General features: G+C 32.0%; 4 protein-coding genes across 4 annotated transcripts; 2 read left to right on the forward strand and 2 right to left on the reverse strand.

Annotated features, from left to right (window-relative positions):
• The first annotated feature begins 314 nt into the window (after positions 1–314).
• Positions 315–3,554, forward strand: LOC113846651 (proline transporter 1-like). Its single transcript, XM_027475140.1, has 7 exons — positions 315–484; positions 582–806; positions 918–1,012; positions 1,494–1,683; positions 2,527–2,651; positions 2,768–2,983; positions 3,075–3,554. Exons 2-7 carry the CDS (start codon positions 659–661, stop codon positions 3,450–3,452), a joined length of 1,152 nt encoding a protein of 383 aa, XP_027330941.1. The 5' UTR covers positions 315–484; positions 582–658; the 3' UTR covers positions 3,453–3,554.
• Positions 3,555–3,916: 362 nt separating this feature from the next.
• Positions 3,917–6,723, reverse strand: LOC113847800 (immediate early response 3-interacting protein 1-like). Its single transcript, XM_027477086.1, has 3 exons — positions 6,597–6,723; positions 4,898–5,151; positions 3,917–4,145 (listed from the first exon to the last, which is right to left on the reverse strand). The coding sequence occupies exon 2, from the start codon at positions 5,140–5,142 to the stop codon at positions 4,909–4,911; it is 234 nt and encodes a 77-aa protein (XP_027332887.1). The 5' UTR covers positions 5,143–5,151; positions 6,597–6,723; the 3' UTR covers positions 3,917–4,145; positions 4,898–4,908.
• LOC113874483 (O-fucosyltransferase 19-like) lies at positions 6,230–10,505 on the reverse strand. The gene is made up of 11 exons (XM_027512705.1): positions 10,470–10,505; positions 9,811–9,883; positions 9,662–9,732; positions 9,474–9,562; positions 9,255–9,387; positions 8,905–9,137; positions 8,125–8,601; positions 7,532–7,721; positions 7,372–7,429; positions 6,597–6,690; positions 6,230–6,254 (listed from the first exon to the last, which is right to left on the reverse strand). Exons 1-11 carry the CDS (start codon positions 10,503–10,505, stop codon positions 6,230–6,232), a joined length of 1,479 nt encoding a protein of 492 aa, XP_027368506.1.
• Positions 10,506–11,624: 1,119 nt separating this feature from the next.
• LOC113846152 (60S ribosomal protein L35a-3-like) lies at positions 11,625–13,829 on the forward strand. The gene is made up of 5 exons (XM_027474100.1): positions 11,625–11,705; positions 11,848–11,883; positions 11,967–12,195; positions 12,275–12,317; positions 13,647–13,829. The coding sequence occupies exons 1-4, from the start codon at positions 11,674–11,676 to the stop codon at positions 12,314–12,316; spliced, it is 339 nt and encodes a 112-aa protein (XP_027329901.1). The 5' UTR covers positions 11,625–11,673; the 3' UTR covers position 12,317; positions 13,647–13,829.
• Positions 13,830–17,180: the final 3,351 nt, after the last annotated feature.

Raw genomic sequence — 17,180 nt, forward strand, 5'->3', positions numbered from 1 at the left:
ATTTTAAAAAACAATTCTTCGTTAACAAACGTTAATCTTATTTTTAAATTGAATTTAAATATCTAAGATTAATATTTTTTTAATGAAAAAGAAGTATTATGAATTATGTACGCTGACCTGAGGACATACTAGTTGTTACAAGTTTCAATGCAAAGGGTATTGGGCATTGTAACCGTCGATCCATTCAGCATAACTACACTTGCGGGACCCACAGAAGATCAACTACACCAAGTTGGCACTGCCACCGATATAATTTTACAATAATTGTCTGAAACATATATAAACAAGATCACTGATTAAGATTCATTAGCCTTAGATTTTTCTCATTTATTGAAAAGAAAAAGAGAACGAACAATAGCAAGAGTCACGCTGGCGGGGAAGAACGTTTCTCCGGAAGCGGAGCAGCTTCGCGTGACGCTGCTTTCCGACGTTGAAAACGACGCCGATGTTCGAATCCCCGATACAGCGCATCAAATTAGCACTGGTAAGTGCTACCTTTTTTCTTGAATTAACTAATTTACATAATTAAATTAATATAAACGGAGCATGGTTAAATGATTAATTTGGAATTTTACTTGCAGATTCGTGGTTTCAAGTGGGGTTTGTGTTGACTACGGGAATTAATAGCGCATATGTGGTTGGATATTCGGGAACCATAATGGTTCCCCTAGGTTGGATAGGGGGCGTCGTCGGTTTGATTCTTGCCACCGCTATATCGCTCTATGCAAATGCTCTTATTGCTATGCTCCATGAATTTGGAGGAACAAGGCATATTCGTTATAGAGACCTTGCTGGATATATATATGGTGTGTGATAATCTATGTTATTGCTAGTTTAGCTCCCTTTTCCTATTGTCATGTTATTTTGTTGTGTAAATTACTATAGATGTTTATGGTTATGTTCATCTCTCATTGCAGGTAGAAAAGCTTATTCCCTCACTTGGGCTTTGCAGTATGTCAACCTTTTCATGATTAATGCCGGGTACATCATTTTGGCTGGTTCCGCTTTAAAGGTAACTTAACTTACCATGTGTTTGGATTGGATTGACGTCGAATTCATTAGTATCTAGTTCAACGCCAGAAGTTATGGCTTTCATGTTGAAGCGTGATTGTTTTAGTGGAGTTTCAAACATACACTTTTGCAACCTTGTATAAGTTGTTCAATACTGATTTTATTTTTCTTATTCTCAAGTTGTAGCCCGCTAAAAATTTTGGGCCTCGCTTTCTCTTCCCTTCGTATTGCCAAGTACATCAATATCCCTTTTCTCCTTTATGTTGCTTTCTTAAACACATCAACTGTCACAATTTTTGCCATTTCTTCCCTATCGAATATAATATTGTTTGGATTACTATGTTACTGGATCAGCAAAAATATTTGGCTCGTACATATTCTGTCAATTCTGCTTTACCTTTGTACGGTCATGCAGAAATTGGTTATACATATCGTTTGCTTCAAAGAATTTTTATGAATCTTGTCTGTTCGTTGTGGTGCAGGCCGTTTATGTTCTGTTTAGGGATGACGGGCAGATGAAGCTTCCATATTGTATTGCCATAGCTGGACTTGTATGTGCAATGTTTGCCATTTGTATTCCCCATCTTTCGGCTCTTGGAATTTGGCTGGGATTTTCGACTGTCTTCAGCCTAGTATATATTGCTGTAGCATTTGTGCTGTCAATTAATGATGGTAATCTCCTTTGCTGTTATACTTCTTTGTGTGCTTGAGTACTATTATAGTACAATGACTTGCTCTTAATTATGTACCACTAGTTCTTTTAATCAATTGCCCTTGTTGATCCACTTTTTCATTGAAACCTGTTCTATGAATATACTCTTCTGTTTGAAGAAAGCAAGGTGCAAGACCAATGCTTGCTTTTCTGTTTCCCAGTGCTCGTCTAATTAAGTGTTTCTTTTATTCATGTTCTTTTTATGAGAAATGATATTTAACTCTGTCATCTGAAATAGAGATAACTAGAGTTTTAGCATACAAAATCTTGAATTCCTGTTCGAATCTTATGAGTTAGTTCTGAGTTTCTTCATCCTGCCATGCTTAATCTGATTACCTTTACACTTGTTTCTTCTTTTCATTCCCTTTATATTAATTCTGCTTGTCAACGAACATAATGTCATTCGTTTGTAATTTTGGTCTTAGGCTGGTATTCTGAGGGTGGTCTTTTGTTTCATTAATGAAGGATATAAATAGACCTTAAACGTCGTTCTTATACGTAGTATTTCAGCTGATGTCATGCACATGCTTTAATTATGAGAATTGGGGAATTTGCATCCCTCGTTGTCATTAACCTTATGAAATTCACCACTTGCTATAGTGTGAAAATGCGAGTCAAAGAGTTTATTTAGAACTAGCAAAAGAATATCAATCATACTTAATAGATTATAAACAATATCCACATTACTCATTTATCAATCATATGCTAGACAACGACTGTTTTTTTCTGTGCTTAATTTATCTGGTGGTTTAAATTGATAAGTTAAGTTTGAATTTCCATGCTAACCCCCAGTGCATCATTAGGTATAAAATCACCTGCTCGAGATTATAGCATTCCAGGGACGTCAACAAGTAAAATATTTACAACAATTGGCGCGTCTGCTAATCTTGTGTTCGCATATAATACAGGAATGCTTCCTGAGATACAAGTAACATGCAAGCTTATATTATAGTTATTTGTTTCGTGTGTTTTATGCAGACTCATAACCTTTCATTTCTAAATGTGCTCTGGCGAGAGAGTTTTACTTGGTTGTAATCCTAACAGGCAACGATCGAACAGCCAGTTGTCAAGAACATGATGAAAGCCTTATACTTTCAGTTTACCGTTGGAGTTCTGCCATTATATCTGGTTACCTTTGCAGGATACTGGGCTTATGGATCTTCAACAGCAACCTATTTGTTGAGTGACGTCAATGGTCCAGTCTGGGTGAAGGCCATGGCCAATATTGCAGCCTTTCTTCAATCTGTCATTGCATTGCATGTAGTAGCCGCTAAACTGGAATTTTGCTGCTACTGATTGTTTTATTTAAGTTTTATAACTGGCCTAATGACCTCTCTTCTAATTCTGGTAGATATTTGCAAGCCCAATGTACGAGTATTTGGATACCAAACATGGGATAAAAGGGAGCGCCCTGGCTTTTAAGAACTTGTCATTTCGAGTGTTGGTAAGAGGTGGCTACCTAACATTGAATACTTTTGTATCAGCTCTATTGCCATTCCTTGGAGATTTCATGAGCCTCACAGGAGCGATCAGCACATTTCCCCTTACATTCATCCTTGCCAACCACATGTACCTAGTGGCAAATAAGAACAAACTAACATCCTTTCAAATGCTCTGGCATTGGATCAACATTTGTTTCTTTGGCATCATGTCTCTTGCCGCAACTTTTGCAGCCCTGCGGCTTATTGCTTTAGACTCCAAAACGTACCACGTTTTCGCGGATTTATGATGAAGTTCACTATATTCTTTCGACAATTATAATGCTTATGTTTTGTGCTTCAAATTTCTTTCATTTTAAAAATTAATCTCATCAAATTTTTACCTTATCTTTCAAGCACTTGGCTCTATCTCTTAATATAAAGTAAGGGCTTGGTACTATTATGAAACGATGGACTTTCTTAAGGCCTGTTTAATTTAGATAGAAAATCAATTCCCACATCGTGTACACATTTTAATGCAAAATTTGTAGGTGATACTTAGACACATACTATGTTACTGTTTCAAATTAATAATATCACGATCAATTTTCAACTTTAGAACAGATAAGCTTTTAGAAGCCATCAAGTAATAGATCAAATAGTTTCATTGAAGATGTACGAGTTGAGCAACCATCATTTGGACAACATTCACCAATCAAGCAAGAATGCAAGATGCAATTAAAAACAAATAGAGAATTAAAGCGAGGAAATTTGGAAGATGGTAACTAATTCTTAAAAGATGAATGCAACGCCCACCCCACTAAAGTCACAATAACGGTTATCTCATTTTCTATTTATATGTCGATGGCAAACGTGATTTCACGAAAAAAAAATGCAATAGATCCACATCCCAATAATGAAACTTTCAATATATATTTCTAAAACAGAATTTGTCAAATTCCTGCCTAAGCACAACTTGAATCATCTGATGAAAACTCCTCAACCTGTAATTATTAAGAAACCGAAATAGTGTCAAATGCCATGATACATCCATTATCAGTTCCATTGCTTAAACATAAAAACATTAACATATATGACACTATATAATTATTTTTATCTCTCACTTTTTATCTTTTTATATACACACAACTCAAAAATATTACCCCAAACATTTTTCCACTGTATTCTGCAGCTTGATCCCATAATAAGAAAATAAACCACCACATTCTTTGAACTGCATAACGCTTAGATAGATGTTAAGGACTTTGATTGAATTCACCATTAACCTACTAGGTAAGCTTAAAACTATCAATTTTGGTTGATTCCCATGTAAATACCATAATTTCAAAGACAGCCACATCGAGCAATTATTTCATGGTGATATTCAATTATCGGAATGGAGGACATAAGAAACTACTTATGACTCTCAAGTCGTGAACTACTCTGAATCTAATGAACAAATTCAGTTCATGAATGACATGTACATACATGTATTGCACTGAAATATCCATCGGAAGACTTCAAAGATCATTTCAGAAAAATAATTTATCTGAAAAGTCAACATATAATTCACTTTATGTTTCGGTCCTGAACGAAACATGAGAAAGGCTCATGGTACTCCCATAAACGGCAGATGTTTGTTGTAATGAAATTAAAAATTAGCATCTATTTATCACCATTAACTTATTATTATTATACACACACACACTTTTAAAACTAAAAATGTTTAAGCCAGACATATGTATTGACGTCTCACCTTGCTAGATATCATCCAGAAACTAACTTTACAGTAATGCAGATAGAGTTGAGAAGTATGAGAGGAACTCTTAGGTACTGAGTTGCATATATGAGACCTATAAGCTGGCCTTTGAAAGATTTTGTCTGGCCACCAGAGAAATCAGATAAGCCCCATCCTCTAGGTGCAAGAAAGCGGTCCTCATTAAGTATTGCTAATGCATTTGCAAGAAGCAGGAACCCCTCAAGTAATGTCCACAAACCCATTTCACTACACTGCAAAGTAATCCAACCTGACTTACAAATAACTTCAATTCATTTGCACTAGCGCTTTCATACATTGCTCAACTATGAACAGAAGTACAGAATGACAAATGACTAATACATTTATAAAGCTGGTGTACAACATAGATAACTTTTAAAAGTTTAAACAATGGGAGACTTAATTAAAATTTATTGAATCAAATAGCGCATCCTTAGTATCCTTTAAATTAAATAGAAATACTAGCAATTTACTTTTTCAACCCTTCATCAACCAACCAAAGAAAAAGTGGGAGCACATCATTTTGTGGGTCCCACGTGAATTTCACCCAATAATAAATAGTGCGTAACTAAAATTCCTCTGAATTAAAACATAACTAATGAATTACAAAAGAATTGAAGATATGATAAATTAGTCCAAGACTATCTGATGCTTTAACTGAAAAAGTAAAACTATGCACTGGAAACTAAGAATAAAGATCAAGTTCATTCTAATGTGTTGACAGAGGCACATAACTGCCAGAACCATGACATAAAATCATGTAGTAGTTACTACAACACCATTAGTTCCTTCCCATTGACTTTTCTCTACTAAATCAAAAAGGTCAATGCTCACTAATTAGGCTGATCGTTGGAGGACAAGGGATTCATTAATCATAACCATGAAATCAAGTAGCAGCACTATATAAGTGTCTTGCATAACCAACTCCTAGCCTTTCTGACCCCAGTTATCTTCATGTAGCCTCATCTTTGGTACAATAAGGCAGATGGAGAAGTAATCATAACAATTAAATCAAAGCGTCGCATGGGAATCCCTCAACCTAATTCAGTAGATAACACAATTTGTTGACAATAATAAAAAAAGAAATGGGATGATTCCATTGCGAGAGCACTGATAGACTTACAACTAACAGGTTAAGCAGTTTCACTAAGCTGAAGGCAGAAAAATCAAAATTCTAGTTACAATCACTTGGAGGACCTCAAAGTCATTCACAAATAACACTTTAAAGACAAACTCTTACTCTCAAATTGAATAACCTCTAACTCAATTTGAAGTATAGAATACAAAATTTGACAGTAATTGTCGCTTACCCTATTTGTTATCTGAGTGTCCATAACTGTTGTTCGAAGTACATAATTCAAAAACATTGAATCAATTAGCAGGCCCAAGTGATACTAAGCCATAGATCACAATTCACAATAATAAACGAACTCCAATCAAATAACAGATACGCAAAAACTAAGCTTAACAAGCTTCAGCCAAACGTTACAGAACAATAACAGAGAAACACTGCAGAATCCTAGATCTGCCGCAAACTCAACATAAGAACAAAAAGTTGTGATTATTAAATAGGAACAAACTAAACGTGGAACTTCAATTGAAAACAAGGGCAGAAAGCAGAAGAACAATGAATAAAAATTAGGGAAAAAAAATGGAAGAAAAGAATAAAGAAAGTAACCTTATTAGAGAGGGAGGAAGAAGAGGACGGGGGATGGCGGTGGTAGCGTCGACGCGGACGGTGGAATTGCAGTAGAGAACAAATGGCAACAATACTGAGAAGACACAACACAATCCAATATCGCCAAAGAAAGTTTATTAGTTTGATTCTTTAATTTTATTTTTATTTTATAATTTAATTTTATTATATTTTGATCTTGTAAGTTCTTATTTTTTATTTTTAAATATTAATTAAGTAAAACATTTTTAATCATATTTAATTAAATTAATCCAATAGAAGAATGATAATTAAAAAGATAAAAATAATAATTAATATAATTAAATATATATTTAAAGAAAAACTATTTGATTGATGTTTAAATATTAGATTATCTAATTTTAAAAAAGTTAAAATTTAAATAAATTACTATATTACTAATTTTTTATCTTTTAAATTTTAGTTCTCAAAATTGTAAAAGAAAATTTTAATCTTAAAATTGTTTCATTTTTTATTTGATAAAATTATTTATTTATTAATATTACTTTTAAACAAAAGATAATAAATTAATGTAAAAAAAAAACACTAAAATAAAAATATTTACTTCCATGTTATAAACTAGAGTCTTCACTCTTAAAAATATTTCAAAGATATTAATTTCTTTGTTAAATCACATTAAGCACCAATTCTATCTAACTTAAAAGCAAATGTGCCTTTCAATTACAATTTAAAATATAACTAGGATACTAGTTAATATAAGAACTACCACTTAACAATTTAACATATTCTATCTACTTACTCAAATATACATTTTGAAATAGTGGAGCATTGGCTTTTGTAGTTGAACTGCCAAATTGCTATGAATATGTACATACATCTTAAAGAGCTAACTCGCATCTAATGGCTCAGTACCAGTCACTAAGTCATGAATTAAGACTAATTTCTTTCATCATTCTCACATGATCATCACAGATGCAACCTGGATAAGAATTTGCATAGAAGCTTTCTTCCCATTTGGGGTGTCGATGGACTTTTCTAGGATGAGGAGCTCCAATTCTGTTTCCATGTATGCTTTTAACCCTTGATGAGAAATCGTCCCATGAAATCAAGCCATTGTCCAATTGATCAATCAGTCTCACGAACCTTTGTCTGCACCATGTTATAAGGTACATTAATTAGAAATAACCAAATTTTATTAATATACGTTATATATATTTTTATTTTAAAATATATATTTGAACACTTATTTGTAAATGAGTCATCATATTTTAAAAATTTATATTTTAATCATTATACAAATATTTTTTTTTATTTTAATTATTGTCGTTACAACGTTATTAAAAAAAATGCAAGTGATTAAACACTAACTTTTATTATCAGTATCAGTAAAGACTTAAAAAATAGTTAAATTCTCGGATAAGAATTAAAATAAGTTTTTTAAATATAAAAATGAATTCATAAATGAGTAATTACTGCTACGACAAAACTTGTATTTTAACTTCTAGGTTTTTCCTGAATCAAAGTGTGATATGTTGTGTAATAGAATCAATACTTGTCTGGGCTAATGGTTTTTCGAAACCCTTCAAATGTTCGATGACCTCGAGCTACTTTGGCCATGTGTCCATCGTAGCTGTAAATAAAAACATCACTTTCCAATGCTATGATGTAATCTAAAGCAGCAAGTTGATTTTGGTGGCCTTTAAATGGTTGCAACTCTTCTGTTGTGGCTAAAGTGGAGTGACTAAAAATATTAGGATACTTGTTTAGGAGGGGTTTCATTCCATCTTTGCCATAAATTGTGCCTGCAGCTACATAAATCTTGGTGTTAAGAGGATAGCCAAGTGCTTCAAGAAATACAGCAACCTCTCTTGGAGTCATTGGGCAGCTACCCCTTAAGCGTCTTGACTTGCTATCAATCTCTTTCACCTTCCAATGTTTCACCTGATATCTCATCTTTTTAAGCTCCAAGGCTTCTTCTTTGGTCAGGTTATGGCTACAGCCGGTAAAAGCAAGCATGTCCTTCTCATATCTGCAATATTGTGGGGCTTGTGAGAGAGATTAATTAAGGATGCACATTTTTCTAAGTCTAGGTGATAGTACTTAGAATATGTTAATCATCCTTAAAATTGAGTTTAAGTATTTAAAAATAATAATATTTAATTAAAAGAATATTTATTACACTTTTATAATTTTAACATTATAAATATGTTATTCTCAAATTTACTCATTATATTTAAATACTCAAACTCAACTTTAATAACTGTGGTTAACAAAATTTTAATACGTAACCACATGTTTTAATTAACTTAGTAGACTATGGTAAAGGAAATACCTCAAATGGAGTGCAATGTAAGGAGTGTTGTTGTTTCTAAGTCTATTTACCAATTTCATTCCAAGCTCTTCAATTGGGAATGTGAACTTGAGCCCCTCATACATGGCACGACAACGTACTCTTTGAATTGAAGTAGCTAGACCATTATTGACTAAACGAGAATCACTATGGGTAAATTTGATCACTTTGTGCTTCTTCAATAATTGCAATATATCCCCTGCATAATAACTGGCCTACATGTTTCAAAGTGATCATAAAATTTAGATTCAAAAAAAAGAAAAAGAAATAACTACGTTAATATTAATGGTGGTAGAACTTTCAATATAGAAAATGTTTAGTAGTAGAATTGCCTTGGACCAAGAAACTGGTGCCTTCAAAACTGGCTTAATTCTTGCAAATTCAGGTGGTAGAGAGTCCACTATTCGAACGTCATCATTTAAAACTTCAACGAAGTTCCTCCAGTTAAAAATTTGTTTAAAATCACTGATAAAATAGAATTAGAACACTGCGAAATTAGAGTGAGACATATTTCTTTGAGTAGAAACACCCAAGTAGATGAGAATGTATACCTAGGATCGGTCCAAAAGGAATTATGATCTAATGTTGGCATAACTAAAGTGGCTTTCATAATTTTTGCAATTGCAACCATGTCACTTATCTGTAACTTGATGGAAACTAGTATATTAATATCTTGCAAGAAATTTGAAAAATAAATAAACAAGTAAATGTAGACTCTAAAGGAAACTTAATTGCGTACTCCAGATTTCATTTGATTTAATCCTCCATTAGCATGCACCAAAAGGTAACCATTTGTGATGTTCCCCGCCCCTGTAGAATAAAAATTATTCCTAATCACTTATGTTGAATTTCACTCAAATTCTAAGTAACAAAGAGCTTTGAACTCACGTCGATCACTCTTTGTTCGACCCATGCATTTGTGGTAGTTGTCACGCTTAGGATGCTCCCAAATTTCGAGAGTCTAACTAACAGATATCATACAAAAACTACAATCACAATCTAAATGTAACAGCAAATAATAGTAATATTAATTATATTGTGAACAACAGAGTATGAAGCGTAATTTGTGTATTCCTTTGTAGTGTGTAATACGTGTGTTGATTTCTTGAGTGAAATGAATGATGATGAATCATTTATTGACTGAAAAGACAAAATATAGTTGTAATAATTGCGAGATTCGGTGTGAAATTTACAAAAGACGATAAGATGTGTTTATTGTGATTCTGACATATTTATCATTATATTTATTTAAGTGATATTTATCTAAAATACTTTATTTATAATTATATAAATTCGTAAGAATTTTTTACATTTTAAAAAAAATAAGAATAACTATAGACATATGAGAATATCAATATACACTCTTGATAAGATATATTTTGTATAACTATTCCTTCCAATGGATAACAAACAAAAAGTTTTATGTATACTCGTTACATCCATTTTATTATACAAAAAAAGGCAAAGAAAGCATGACATAGGTGGAGTAATGAAAAATATAATGTATTGATGATATAAAATATCACGTAGAGCAAATTTTTGTATACCGGTGATTTGTTTGGTGAGGGTACGTCTTCTACCATGTTAGATTGTATCAAAGGCTTCATGGTCAATTGATCAGAAAACATATTCAACAGCACAAACTTAGTAAGCACACACATAAAAACCAAAACCATTAGGGTCCAAAACATATGGCGTCCTAGCTTTAGCCTGAATTGCCTTTGCCAATGTCGTATTTTACGTCGCATGTTGGACGTGCCCCTAATGTCAGAAGACATTAATCCATACCGTTCTTCTGTTCCCTCTAATAGGCCTCTCCTTGAGATGAACATGGTGCACGAGATAATTGATTAAGAGCCACGCTTGACAAAGAGATAATAGAAATAGAAGAGATTCTTAGAGAAATTGATGAGAGGTAATGAGAAACGACCATGCATCATAGGTCGAAAGGTTGGACTTGTGGGAATGACTTTGCTTTCTTCTTTTGTCTTTGGTGAAGCTTTTCTATGGTTAAATGGTGAATCTATTATGTTATGATAGCGATATATGAGGCGACACATTCTCTCTATTTCTGATGTTTTTAGTTTGTATGCTATATCGAGTTTGATATATATATATTCTTTTACACTTAATTCAATATGTTTTTTATAAAGGTTTAATTTTAGTCTTTCAACTTAAAAAAAATTAGTTCTTTATTTTTAAAATTTTGATACTTTTATTCTTTAGTAACGGCGTAATCAACTAAAATGTGTTGTTTTTTATTAGGCCACATTATCACCGTGGCCAAAAGTGTTGAGTTTTTATAAAAAAAAAATAGAGACAAAAAAAAAGGATCAAAATTGAAATGTTATAAAAATATATTTAAACTTTGTTTTTTTATCAAAAAAATATTTATCTTCTTTTTCCTTTTCACCTAACATTACCGATTTACTGGCTTCATAACAAGGGGAAAATAATTTCTTTTCTAAACAAAGGCAAAATGGATGAATCATGAACGTCTTTCTTTTTTGTCAATAATCATGAATGCCATGTTAGCTTCATTTTTTTTTGTCGTCATGAATTGCATATTAGATTTAGCCACTTGTTTACTGAAAATAAAAAAGGAGAAGGAAAGCCCAATTGAATGGGCCTTTTAGAAAACCTAAATGGCCCGCCCCGTTTGACAATGTCTCTATAAGAACCCTTAAACTAACATCTGTGTTGCTTCCGCCGAGCTGAGGAGAAGGAGGAGGAGACTCAAAGCACAGCAAAATGGTTAAGGGAAGACAAGGAGAGCGTGTCAGGTTTGTCCCCTTTCTATTTGTTTTTAGCATCTTCTTATCCTTCGATTTGATGTGTAATGCACATTCATAGTGTGGTGCAGTTTTAGGGTTTCTGTTTTCTATTCGATAATGCTTGCTGACTTCGTTGTTTCTGTTTCACCAGACTTTACGTCAGAGGTTCAATTCTTGGATACAAGAGGTATGATTTTTTCACCAGTGTTTGGATATATGATTTTTCTGATAATTTATGGTTTGTGCTAAGAAATGTGTAGTGTTGTTCAGGTCCAAGTCAAATCAATACCCAAACACCTCTCTTATTCAGATTGAGGGGGTAAACTCAAAGGAAGAGGTTGGGTGGTACTGTGGGAAGCGCATGGCGTATATTTATAAGGCAAAGGTAAAGAAGAATGGAAGCCACTATCGCTGCATTTGGGGTAAGGTTGCCAGGCCTCATGGTAACAGCGGTATTGTGCGTGCTAAGTTCAAGTCCAATCTACCACCTAGATCAATGGTACTTTTGAAACTTAAAAATGTTTTTTTAATGCCCTTTTTGTGATTACTTAAAGTTTTGATTGTTGATACATCTGCAGGGAGCAAGGGTAAGAGTCTTTATGTATCCAAGCAATATATGAGGTAATTTTACCATTTATTTGTATTATGGACTTTTCTTATGCATTATTCCCTTTTTTTTTTTAAACTAAGATTTTAGTACTATTGCCAATCGTGCTATCATGCTATTTGATATGTGAATCAAAGATTAAATTAAATTATGTCTGAATAATGGCAGAAATGGTGGATTTGTATCAATCCATCAATGCTATGCAATAAAGTTGAGTTTTTCAGCCAAAGGTTGGCGAGCCTATGTTACCTAACCACTGAAAACATTACTTGCCTTTTCTTTGTATTTAATCTTATTTTAAAATCATCTGAATTGATTTTGATAGATATTTTTTGCTCCTAAATTGGGTTCAGTGAACCATGTAAATAGTAAGCTTCTTCAGATTATGAAGTTGCCCTGACTGTAGGAGGTTATTTTGTTTGAACTTCATGTGGGTTTTGTAGTTTTCTGATGTCTTGATACTGATTGTTATTAAATTCCTAACTTTCTCATCTGAAGACAACACTAATTCCTTCGTAAACTCCTTGTATTGTTTGTGTATTTTCTATCCATGATCGATCAATCTTTGAACATGAATGTGAGAGAAAATCGCACACAGTTCTTCTTGGGAATCTACTTTTACAAAATCAACTCCCAGGATTTTATCTGTGCGGATAGCAACTGAAAAAACCTTTCTGCTTGAGCCTTCTCCTTTATCCATGGAGATGTGCTCCAATGTAATTGGCTTACAGTTGCATCCTTTTGCTGGAAAATTGATTGTTAAGATGTGATTGTATTGATAGTATATGGTTGGACCTTGACTTGTGAACCCTTTGTTTTCTCCATTTTTGTTGATTGAATCCTGGGGTTCATTTTTTTATGTATTCTAGGTACCCTACATATTGATTGAAAGCCTAGTTACGTATTTTTTATGCATTATAGGTTCTAGTTACCCCCCCCTGCATATTGTATTGTTTTATTTGATTGTGTGAGCATCATCAGTACACTAGCAATTACGCCACGTAGTTCGTTTTGATTAATAACTAGAATAGTATCCGTGCACAAAATCATGGTAAAAAGATTAAAAATTAATCTAAATAATTTGGCATTGGTTTTGCAGTAAAATCACAACTCTGCAATTAAAATATACGAATCGAAGACAGGGCTCCAATGTGTTGACGTGTGGCACTTTCTTGGACAGTTTTACTAAGTATATATTAGCTAATTGAAATTTATTAAGTATTGTTATTGACTTATGTTACCTATTAATGCACTTGATAATAACTTGTTTGTAATCATGGTATCCTTATTTTATACCACTGGGACTAATTGACCTCTAAATTGCATGTTGGGTATTTTTGCAGATTGTTAGGACCTGTTGGTGCGTAGGGTTTATCCGGCGAGTAGAAGGAAGTTGCATTATGCGAATTAAAATTTTGTGCCTTGTGTAACTCTTACTGGTATATCCTTGTTTAGGATATGGTGAATGAACCTCATGTTTTTCCTTCGTTCTCATTCTTGTGGTTATTTAATGGGGATTGAGTCTCAATTTCATAAAATGGATTTTCGCTGCCTCTTTCAACTGTTTCGCATTATGATCAGTTTGGCCTCCCCTTAAAGTTGGAAATGAAAAATGGTAGTATCGTCAGCTTTTCATCTCCCCCACTGTAAGGAAATGCCAAATTTATGCGAAAATTTATTCTCGGATCGGAATAGTAATTAGTCTAAATACAAATTAATTCAGTCTGTGAAAAAGACGAAGATTAGCAATTCACTTTTTTTAACGCATTTTTATTAAAAGAAATGAGAGAAATGTTGAGAATTACAAGTATTTAATAAAGTTTAACCTTACAAGTGTACTACTCTTCTGAACAATCTTTTCCTGCGGTTAACCGGTTCAGTCTTACTTGTCATCCCTTGTTGGGTATGGGCCGCCCCACTCTAAATCGAACTGACAGTCAGTTTCAGTTTTGAAAACTAGATAGGACCTAGATTTTTTGGGTTTATGGTTGAGAATTAAATCTTTTTAAAACTAAAACATAGGTTAATATAATATATTAAAATAAAAAGATTTTATTTCAAAAAATTACGATTATGAAGTAAACTACATAAGCCCTAAGCATTCATTTGAGTCGGCAAGGAAAGTAAATAAATTATTGACAAATTTTATTTACACATTTGCAAAAACCTCAGTATGAAATCAATAATCTTTAGAAAAATAAAAAGTTTAATTTTTTAATTTAATTAGAATGTATTGATGGTTTAAAAGTTTTAAAATTTTAGTTATTATCTAATTGTGTAGTATTATATCTGTAACAATTAATTTGTGTAATAATTAAAACAAAAATTATTTATTATGTTTTATAATTGATTTACGGTTAGAAATTTTTTTATTCTAACTATCATACAAGGGAGAATCATGAAATGCATGAATGTTTTATGAACAAAGTGTATTAATTTTATCACTAGTTTTATCTTCTAATTCTTGAAAGTTTGACTTTTTTAATGATTGCCAAAACATGTAATATGTTTTATTAAATATTTTCTAAGTCAATACCTTAAAATTTTTATTAATCTCCTAAATTAAACAGTGAATATCAGTTCTGTGTTTACACTGGAGAAAGCAGAGTGAGAGCGCAGATCCACTGTCGTAAACACTTTCTGCTTTTAACTGAAGTGAGCAACAGCTCGAGACATTTCCCTAAAAATTACATGATCAGTAAGGAATAGGAAATCTGACTTATTGACCAAGTCAAAGAGTATATCCAAACTTTGTTGACTTGCTCTCAATTGACGGAGGAGTAGAAAGCTAACTGTTCATAATGGTTGATTTGGTGTGATTGGGGATGATGCAACACAGCATGTTCTACGCATTGAATGAATACTATTCTAATTTAGACATTGGAGATTCGTTAGTTAGTTGGTGCTCTTTTAGCCAAACACGTCGCATCACATGTCCTTGGAGAAGGTGTGATTCCCACGACTTTAGGTGGCTCTGCATTACTCGGCCACCTTCAATTCCATGGACAAAAATAATACCCAACCTAACATTGCTTTGAATACCTAGATGTATCGCTTGAAAGGTGTTTTGGTTGCCAATACAACTTACTTAAATATTGATGGTGGAAACACTAACACACCCCCCTATCTCAAAGAATTCAGATTTTTTTTTTAAATATTTTTAAAAAACAATGCTTTTGAATTCTTGAAATTATTATGGTTAAACTAAGCTAATTAAATCATTTCATATTCTATTATGGTTAAAATTATCCAATCAAATTATATTTAATGTAAAATAAAAGATACAAATATTAATCCTCTTTGAAATCCTTACTTCACACTTGACAAAATAAAAGAAACATACCAAATTGCTGTTCTCTCAAAATTATAATAAAATCCTCAATTATTCAAGTAAGAAATAAAAAATTAAAAGTATTATGTTCAAAGAAATTAATGAAAATAAATTATTAAGGATTTAAACTTAAATAAAAAAATATAACATAGTATAACTGGTTTAAATAAACATATATATCTTTTACATAAATAATATTTTTATAAAAAATATTAATGATGATCTTGTATATTTATCTAATACGTTGTCTAATATAAGATAATATATGGAATATAATCTACAATCACATCAAAAGATATATGATTTGTAAAATTTGATCAAATCTATATATAGTAAGACTTTTGTCATGTCATTGCATAATAAATTAACATCATAAATGACTATTGTACGTGCCGACGGATGATAGAGTAGCGAGTAGCTTATCAACCCCTTCAGACCAATATTCATTAGCTAAATATGACCCACTTATTGTTCTTCACCAAAACAAAAGAAAATACACGACCCACCTGATCAGTGACATTTCCTCACACACATCATTTGCTAACACGTGGATCCTTAAATTGACGGTGCCCTTCTACATCCATTTCTATTTGTTTTTAAATTTAATGCACTTTTTTCCTTCACACATATTAGCATTTTCGGCATCGATTATTTGAAAAAAAAAGTTTTTTGCAATTTAAACTAAACTAATTAAAACACTAAACCTTCACATACACGTGTAAAAAAATTTACTCAAATAAAAATATTAGTTTATTATAAAAAATATTAACTATTATACTAATCATGTATTAAAATTAAAGTCTTATTATAATTAAGTCAACTTGAAGTCCTAATTGTTTTTGGACTTGCACCTGATTATTCCATTTTATTATTATTCTAGAAAGAACGAGACATTGATCCATGCCCATGCTTGTATTTGAATCCTAATGATAGAGTCCGTATTCATATATCATTCCTTCTATTATCTCTTTGGACTGCTCATAGACTACTATCCCTCTCTCAGTTGTCAGTACAGAATTTCCATCTTATATGCCTCCAATTGCGCTTATTCCTCGTAGCCAAACAAAATTCAATGAGAAAGAATATTATGTTTAAGAGTTTGTTTTTAAATTTATAAAGTTTGTTTTACATTAATCATTTACCTATTTTGACTAAAAATATTATGACTCATGTGATGTAGATTTCAAAAAAATTAAAGACCAATTTCATACACTTAAATAACTTTGGTGACTAAACTGTGTAAATATAAACTTTTATAAGCTTGAGTTAGAAAATAATAATTTATTTTAATATGCAAATATGAAATTACAAATTGGTTGATTGTATAACTATTTTTTTTAAATTATTTTAATTTAATCAACCAATTATGTAGTTATAAATTTTTAACAAATTTACAATTTTTAACTAACTTTATTCATCAGAGTCCATATCTTTATTCATAACACTTATTATAAATTTAAGATAAACCTTGTAATCTGTCCAAATAAATAATTTTCTTATCTCTAATTATTTGTTTGGACATGTATTGAAAAAAATTAAACACATT

The sequence above is a fragment of the Abrus precatorius genome, unplaced genomic scaffold (assembly GCF_003935025.1).
Source record: "Abrus precatorius isolate BTA unplaced genomic scaffold, Abrus_2018 Scaffold8, whole genome shotgun sequence".
In the NCBI taxonomy this organism is placed as follows: domain Eukaryota; kingdom Viridiplantae; phylum Streptophyta; class Magnoliopsida; order Fabales; family Fabaceae; genus Abrus; species Abrus precatorius.

What these genes read in the sequence shown, in the direction of transcription:
- LOC113847800 (XM_027477086.1), bottom strand. Translation starts at nt 5,142, where the DNA reads ATGGGTTTGTGGACATTACTTGAGGGGTTCCTGCTTCTTGCAAATGCA.
- LOC113874483 (XM_027512705.1), bottom strand. Translation starts at nt 10,505, where the DNA reads ATGGTAGAAGACGTACCCTCACCAAACAAATCACCG. An exon ending in TCGAACAAAGAGTGATCGAC is followed by an intron (nt 9,733 to 9,810) that starts GTGAGTTCAAAG and finishes TTTATTCTACAG; the next exon opens with GGGCGGGGAACATCACAAAT. An exon ending in TACATTGCACTCCATTTGAG is followed by an intron (nt 8,602 to 8,904) that starts GTATTTCCTTTA and finishes ACAATATTGCAG; the next exon opens with ATATGAGAAGGACATGCTTG.
- LOC113846651 (XM_027475140.1), top strand. Translation starts at nt 659, where the DNA reads ATGGTTCCCCTAGGTTGGATAGGGGGCGTCGTCGGTTTGATTCTTGCC. An exon ending in CCTTGCTGGATATATATATG is followed by an intron (nt 807 to 917) that starts GTGTGTGATAAT and finishes CTCTCATTGCAG; the next exon opens with GTAGAAAAGCTTATTCCCTC. An exon ending in TGGCTGGTTCCGCTTTAAAG is followed by an intron (nt 1,013 to 1,493) that starts GTAACTTAACTT and finishes GTTGTGGTGCAG; the next exon opens with GCCGTTTATGTTCTGTTTAG.
- LOC113846152 (XM_027474100.1), top strand. Translation starts at nt 11,674, where the DNA reads ATGGTTAAGGGAAGACAAGGAGAGCGTGTCAG. An exon ending in AGACAAGGAGAGCGTGTCAG is followed by an intron (nt 11,706 to 11,847) that starts GTTTGTCCCCTT and finishes CTGTTTCACCAG; the next exon opens with ACTTTACGTCAGAGGTTCAA. An exon ending in ATCTACCACCTAGATCAATG is followed by an intron (nt 12,196 to 12,274) that starts GTACTTTTGAAA and finishes ATACATCTGCAG; the next exon opens with GGAGCAAGGGTAAGAGTCTT.